This window comes from Megalops cyprinoides, chromosome 8 (genome assembly GCF_013368585.1).
Source record: "Megalops cyprinoides isolate fMegCyp1 chromosome 8, fMegCyp1.pri, whole genome shotgun sequence".
NCBI classification, from domain to species: Eukaryota; Metazoa; Chordata; class Actinopteri; order Elopiformes; family Megalopidae; genus Megalops; species Megalops cyprinoides.
The window spans coordinates 36035895-36044099 of record NC_050590.1 but is presented as its reverse complement, the minus strand read 5'-3'; the positions used below and the strand labels follow the sequence as shown (position 1 = coordinate 36044099).

General features: G+C 40.5%; 1 protein-coding gene across 1 annotated transcript; it reads left to right on the top strand.

Moving 5' to 3' along the window:
- Positions 1 to 3010: 3010 nt before the first annotated feature.
- On the top strand, positions 3011 to 8107 carry LOC118781674 (fibrillin-1-like). Its single transcript, XM_036534680.1, has 4 exons — positions 3011 to 3063; positions 3631 to 3922; positions 6696 to 6778; positions 7755 to 8107. Exons 2-4 carry the CDS (start codon positions 3756 to 3758, stop codon positions 8105 to 8107), a joined length of 603 nt encoding a protein of 200 aa, XP_036390573.1. The 5' UTR covers positions 3011 to 3063; positions 3631 to 3755.
- The last annotated feature ends 98 nt before the right edge of the window (positions 8108 to 8205 follow it).

Below are 8205 nucleotides of genomic sequence, written 5' to 3'. Positions count from 1 at the left end.
AAAGCAGAGAGAAGCTTAGCAGCACACAACTAGCATCCTCACAGGGTGAGAAACCTAGGCTGGGGGGTTGGTCGAAACCCTTAGGCCCTCCATTCAAGTCCCAAAGCACGAGCTCGGTAATCACGGGCTGTCTTGTTTCATTTCAAATCGATTTTGAATTGCATCCTCCCAGAATGAGAAACTTAGGTATATATTTTACCCCACCTTGCATCACTGGTGCTTTACAAGCATTGCACATAGCAATTCTGTTATATACATTTACATTTACATATCTGGGATCTGTTTCAGATATGAAGCTATGTGGTACAAGTCATCACGTGCGCAGAGTTAACACTTCACCTTATCGGCCAGGCACATCGGCCAGAAACTTTCATATATGCCGATGCCAATAATTAACTTCTTAAGTTTTTATCAGCCGATACCGATGTCGTGCCAATATCATTGTGCATCCCTAACACCATTGTTTCCCATTCTGGCATTGTTCTCTTTCCATATCTGTACGGGAAAGTGTTTACTCATGTTACTAAACACTTTATATAAATCCTAAAAGCAGTTTTAGGAGTAGAACAAACACATCGGACAGAAATAGTAGTTGAGTGTTGCTTTAGTCTTGTCATAGCTGAAAGATGATATAATGTAGTTGCAACTGTAATGAGCCTATTACATCTGCTGGCACTCTGAATTCTGCTTGAATAGAAAGCAGTTTTTACCTTGAGAGAACCTGCACATTGGTGAGTCTGGGCAGTCTCAGAGTCAGCATTCACTGGGATCCTGTCAAATGAAACCAGTAGGTTGTGTGATCTGAACCCCTTGGATGTTCAGTTCATATTTATCTATTCTCTTCACCGAGCCATGTTTTAGAAAAATGTGTTTCATCTCTGCTCCAAATACCCATGCAACTCCTCGTGCTACTCCTGCTCTGTGTATACATGGACTGCCTGAACACTAATAACAAACTAACTAACTGATGTCACAGGGAAATCAGACTCCCATGTTTTATATGTTTAGGTTATACCTGTGGGAAAGTGTTCGGAACAGTCAAATGGGCCTTGACTACAGACACTCTGCAGATTGTGTCTTTACAACATACAACTCTGTAAGTGTCTGTGAATTGAATTCGTTTGCATTAAGACTTTGTACATATTTTTTTAATAAAATGTTTAGATTTCTGCTGATTCATGTGTACATATATGTATATACCCACATATACATACAAATATACACACTATGCATATCTTTGCCACGTGAATCTTTCTATTATGTTTCTTCCCTTTATGCAATACTTTTTGGACCTGCCAATTGCACATTAAACTTGGCTCATCACAACAACCTCTGCAGTTGGACAGGAACAAGATGAAGCATGATAAATGCAATTCTGTGATAAACTTACAGACAAGCTAAAAGCTATGTTTGCACTACAAATCAGACAGTGCACTACAGTGAAGTGATCAATAGTTGGAGGAAAGGCGGTACTATGCTGACATCATCAAAGCAACTCAAAGGCATCTGATGAATCTACCAGCCACACCCACCTTGGCAGAATGAAGAAACTTTGTTCCATTGTCATGGACTCCTGGTCATTTTTGGCAAATGTCAGCAGGTTTCAAACCTGACCTCTAGTGCTCAGCCTGCGCTCAAGACAAAGGCTTTGCCAAATGAGACATGCATTAATTTTTGTGTTTGAGAATGGTTAGAGATAACAGGGACAGGTTTATACAGGTGTTTCTGAGAGATTACTGTTACATACAGCTGTTTTGACAGGATTATAGATTACATATTCATTCAGGTGACGCAGGGGGTATTAGTGATTACAGATACATCTAGAACAGGAGTTTTGTGGGGGGATTATAGAGTATAGACACATACTGGTGTTTCAAGGGAATTATATAGTATGATTGTTTCAAGCTATTACTGACTACACATTCAAATACGTGCCTGGGGGGGGGGGGGGGGGGGGGGGTGGGGGCTGTAGATTTACAGATACAATACAGGTATTTTAGCTGAGGATCACTGATTACAGATTCACACAGGCTGAGGATCTGAAAAGGGGAAAAAATCTGTGATTTCTCTCATCTTGATTCTAGGTCTGCTGTCATAGTTGGTGTGAGTCACGGGAGTGTCCTCTGGGCTCTTTCCAAATGACCATTTCATCAGATGGCCCAAAGGAGGTTCAGACAAGCTGAACAGTTTTGGAGAGAAGGTCAAGAAGATTACAGCATACACCCAAAAATATGATGCAAAAGTAATGGCAGAGGACTTAATTCATTTGTCTACTTCCCTGCAGAGACCTGCAAAAATGATGGATTTACAATGGGTAATAACATAAACAGACAGCCTTGTGATTGTAATACAAGTCATAAGTCAAATACCAGGCATCCTCTACTTCCCAAATTGCATCCAGAGGTTTGTGTAGGGGTTGTGCATCAGTATAAAGTGTAGTCTCTGTAACTATCAATATGAAACCCCTGTATAATACACTATTTTAATATATATTTTATACCAGGTATATAAAATATATGTTCTTCTAAAAGAAATTTAGTTTATACTTTATGGTCATTGTTTTTTCTGGTTTTTGATACATTTTATTCGATTTTTTAATGTCTCGCAAATGTCTATTTATTATCAGTTTTTAAATTAACTTGGTACAACACTCTCAGCTGCAAACCACAGAGTTTAGACAGTTCAAGGCTTAACCCTTATTCAATGAAGAGTGATGTTTGTGGTATCTGAGGGTATGAATTGAAATGCGGCCAAACATAATTTCCGTACAATACACTGCTTGCCAATAACTACCATATGAAAAGGCATCACCTTTCGCGTTCTCTATCTTAAAAATGCTCCTTCCAGCACTAGACTCAGGAGACTGCAAACGCTGTCTAAGATCCTTAACTGTCTTTGAGAAGTCTACTTTCGGGGGTCAAAGAAGCTCTCTTTAGTACAGTGTACCGTCCCCCAGAATAATAAATGTACGTATGATTTCTGCAATACACGTATCGCGAGAGTGCGAGGAATTTTTTTTGACGGGGGGTGCGGAATTGGAGTAAGAGGAAAAAGTACGGAGAGGTAGGCTAGATAAACATCTCATCACTCCCTGCAGTTTTCAAAAAGCTTTCAGTATTTTTAAAAGCGGAGAGCGGTTATCGACTCTCCGCATGTTGTGTGATATAGATGATAAACATCAGATAATTCATTTCAGCGACTTTTGATCATTTTCCTTCGCTGGATTTTTAAATCCGATTTCCCTGTTAAGAGGTTTATCCAGTAATGTACCAGCCGTATAAAAATCTTTAACATTTCTTGGGCGGGTTTGAAGGCTTTTCCTCCCATTGGAGAAAAGGTATGGCAGAGTTCATTTTCTTTTTGTCGTGTATTTTCAAAACGGAATTACGTGAGGAAAGTAGCCTAATGTACATGTAGCTACTGTATGTGCAATTTATTCATCAGTTATTTGAATTGTTTTATATTTTTAACACCCAACGTTCTGCATTTTTTGTCTGGCGAAATCGTTTTCTTTTATTCCCACCTTGCAGTCCATTTACAGTTTCCAGTTTTGGGTGAGCATGTTCTGTTTAATTAATTGTTGCATTGTTTTAATTAGGGGAAAATATAGCCTATATTCTTGCCTCATAGATTTGCCCTAAGGCTAGGAGAGAGGAGAAGGTAAGCTGCTGGATATAAAAGAGGACGGCTACGGCTAAACGACGTTTTACCCTCCGTTTTAAGTGGAGCACCTTCATAGAAGAGAATCGGGCGTTATGTGGCCGGGGCGACTGCTGACTTGTGCCCTGCGAATCGCCGCTGTGCTGTCGCTGTCGGTCGTGGCTGCAGAGGGCGCTGCGGGAGACAGCGACCCTGACAAACAAGTCCAGTCGCGACCAAGCAGGACGAAGAGGAAAGGCGGAAGTCAAGATGTTTTGAAGGGGTAATTTTTACACGCAAGTGTAATGCATTAATGAACTGCAGGAGTGGTTAACGCAATTTAGTCAGTCAATCAGTCCATTGAAACAGAGTATAGTAATAACTTGCCCACGTTTGCTAGCACACGCTTTTTCTGAACTTGTACCCCATAGCTTCATAGTAGTTTTAGACAACCATGCATTACCTTGATAAATAGCAGTAAATGTTGTAGGGCCTCAGCCTATTAACTTTTTACTTTCCCATTGACTTTTTACAGTGGCTCCCTGTCATCTGTTGAATAGTCAAAGGGTAACGAGGCCGATGCAATTATTTTAATTAAACGTGAGGCATTGACATAGTAAGCTACCCATTGCGCTTCTCTTCTGATGTATGAACTCCAGACAAAGTACGGAGAATCAGGTCCGGAAATTGGCCGGAATTGCCCCTTAACACATGTAGCACACAACCAATTTATTATTTTGCATATGGACGGTAGGGACTCCAATATTTAAACGAACTCGTTCGCATTATCTTTGGAGTGAATATTACATAATTCCAATGTCTCCTCGGTTGTTGTGTCCCTACCAATGTTGAGACCAAAACTACGCCCTTGCACACAACAGGAGATTGTCCGTGTCAGACGCGTTCTCAGCTACAGGAAATACTCCGGTTTGGTTTAGGTGAGGGGCGGCGCCTGGGTAGAGCGTGCAGGAGGCAGGACATGACGCAAAAAGTACGCTGCAGAAATCGCAGTGGCTGTATTCGAAACCGCCTACTGCATACTGTGTACTGCGTACTACACAAGTACTGTATACTGCATGCTATTTTTCAGTGTAGTACCCAGTGTGCCACGGTTTCTCAACCGGTCGCGGATCATTCTGTAGGGGGTCGCGAGACTTTCCCTGGTGTGTTTTAACCGAACGCGACACGAAATTTACGAGCGACGCGAATGCATGAAAAGTCAATGACAGGAGGCGAATGGGCGGAGTTCGCGACGAGTTCACTTGAGTTAAAAACATGTTCTACTCGAGTGAAAACTTCGCCCCTTAGTGGGTCGTGGATGACTGGCATACAAAAAAGTGGGTCGAAGTTGGCAAAAGGTTGAGAAACCCTGCAGTATGCGACCATTAATAATTACATTTGTAGTATGTTACACTGTCTCTTGAAATCATTGCGAGTTTAGAAACGTCCAGATTTCCTCGTGGTATTTTCCAGTTAGACGCCACTTGCATTCTCACGAGTGAATAGTATTGACGCGATTATCTAATGTATTCGCGAGTTTAAGTATTTTCAGCTTTTCTTCTTTTCAATGTCTTACCTTTCGGTGGTACGGGTACATAATGTGGCACGGAGGAGAAGGCGAACATAACTATTGTACTTTTGGGTAGCCTATAAAAAAATCACACATAGCCATCCAAATGGTGCTACCGATACACATAATTTATTATGAATTATACATTTATTATAACAAGAAGGTAAGTTTTTGTTGTTCGCTATGTAATGTTAGGTCACCAGTTCACCTATCTCACTATACCTATCACTATTACTTAGCTACAGCTTAGCTAGCTACTAACCAGATAATAAACTACTAAGCAATGTTATTAATCATCGTAAGAGACAAGTTTTTGGTAGTATAGCTATAGCTAACTATCTCTTTAATGATCATTGGACTCAGAATAGCATGTATTTGGACGTATCCGCAATGTCAACGAAGCAGTGGAAAGCTATGTACAGGCAGGCGGAAAAGAGTACGAGGCAGATGTTCGTATTCTTCCGGTTTCGCGCCAGTCGCATGACAGAAACGTCATCAACACGGCTGCGGCCGGTTAAATGTATCGTCCTTTTAATACGGAATGTTAATTGATTAGATAAATGACATTTTTATAAGAGGAGAGCCTCGAAGAACGTATTGTAATTGCATATCATCAGAATCTATAGCTGCATTTCTAAGCTGCTTCTTTAGAGGGTTCAGATTCTTATTAATTACCTAAGCCAGAAGGGGTGATGTTTTAGACGTTAACAAGCGACTTTACATGGTGGCTACAACTGAAAACGTGTGTGCTGTTAAATGTCATATTATTTAACACATCTGAAAGTGAGACTTTAAAAGAGGTTGAGGTTGTATTAATAAAGCCAGCTGCATTGATGAAATGTAAGTTCTTTGTGGAAGACCAAATGAATCCTGTAATGATTAAACATTTTAATTTCTTAATTTATTTTTATTTTAATTTCATGCCACTAAAGCCCATTCACCAAAAGAAAAATCAAAATGATTCTCATAAATCCAGTGACATGGTTGTATAAATATGTAACTGAAAGTCTTCTCCATCAAGTAATTTCAGAAAGCATTCAGTCTTGTTGCTATGCATCTCATTTTTAGTGAAGACTGATTCACACAAGAGACAACATTCCCGCATAATACTAGACCAGGATGTGTACATTTACATCTTGATGAACTGTTGTTTCAAAGTGGAATGGTATCAGGTGTGGGGCAGTGTTATTCTTGATCGTAATTAAGAGTAATTAACAATTCATATCATGATTAATAAATCAGTGCTTGTTTTTGATTGATTTTTCCTCACTTAAAAGTCAATTAATAATTGAAGTAATGGGAAAGAAACAGCTTTCAGGTTTAATATTAGAGCATTCTGCCTGGCCCTTAAAAAATGAAGTTATTATCTTTGATTGAATGTAACTCTTGTTCACCCACATGTATTATAAACTTGTCTGTAGAAAAAAGTGTTCTCTCTGGAAATCATTAGACTTGTTTTTTTATTTAAAATTTTGTTTCTTTTCAGACCCAATGTCTGTGGATCTCGTTTCAATGCCTACTGCTGTCCAGGATGGAAGACCCTCTTGGGTGGAAACCAGTGCATTGTCCGTGAGTCACCAGCCCAAGCCGAGGCCTCAATACGAAGGGACAGATTTAGTCAGTCTACGTAAAAAAAAAAAAAAAAAAAAAAAAAAAAAACATGAATTTTGACAGCAATAGTGTGGGCCATGCCCACACTGTGACTTGTATTAATAGGTGTAAAATATACCCTTGGGCTTCTTTGAGTAAATAAATTTGTGAACTATACAATATTGGTCTGTGCAGAGATATTAAGATTAAAGTGTGACATTTTTGCATTGCTTTAAAATGAAAATGATCTAATACGTATAATTTTTTGTTCCTATTTATTGAGGTTATGAAAATGGAGGGAACTGTGTATACAATTCAGAAAAAAGTTATGATGGCAAGACAATTCTGTAATTGTTTTGGTGGTGTCTATGAGGAAGGCAGCAGGCCATGTCCAAGGGTCCTTATTAAGGGCCCTTGATCCTCTAGTTGTGTGGTAACAAGGCTGTATATGATGTAGGCTTCTAGAGTTTGATTCTTAGTTCGTGTTCCTCCTGAACTTTTCCCTTTTCTTTTTTCTTTTTCTTTCTTTTCCGCTGCCAGGACTCATATACAGAGCTGTTTCTCCCACATTCTGTGTGGCCCATAGGCCTGCCGATCAGTGCAGTGTTCCTAGTGCTGATACTGGGCCTCTGTTAGACTATGCTGAGGTGGCAGAGTTGTGGTTTACATTGCATCTGATTGATGGAATTTGACTACCTTCCCAGCCTGGCTATATCAGCCTGGGTTGGGACCCCAGCTCCACCCACTTCTGTTCATGCCTCCTTGCTTTGGTGCTCCAGTGCCCTGTTTACAATTTCCTGTATTCTTTGACCTCAACCACTGTGATACAGCCCTCACTACACCCAGTCTCACCCTGCAGGGTTTCGTTAGGTGTGGCAGTGCGGATGACATCCTGCAGTGTGGACTGTGTTAAGGATGTAACAGTTTTGTTTTTTGTTGTTTTTATTTTTTCCAGCGATTTGCCGCAGCTCCTGCGGGGATGGGTTTTGCTCCAGACCTAACATGTGCACCTGCCCAAATGGACAGATTGCACCCTCTTGCGGTTCAAAATCAGGTGCGTTGCTGAGACACAGACCCATGCCATCAAACACCATGCACTTTCTTTTACTGTTTGACTACTGGGTGTTGAACAATGTGCCTGACATCCATGTCATTTCCTCTGTGCACATCTGTAGCCAAGCACTTCTAAACCAGAGTCAGCCTCCCTGTGCATCTCTGTGTGCACTGCTTTCCACACAGAAGGGCTTTTCTTTAGGCTGCAGCATTACCTCTCACATGGGAGGGCTATTAGATCAGCCTATAGTTTGAAGTTCCTACTCTGATCATGGGATGATGTCATTTCCTGTTTCTCATGATGTCCTGTCTGTTTTTGTGCTCTGGGTTGGTAACAAATACTTTATTAAGAC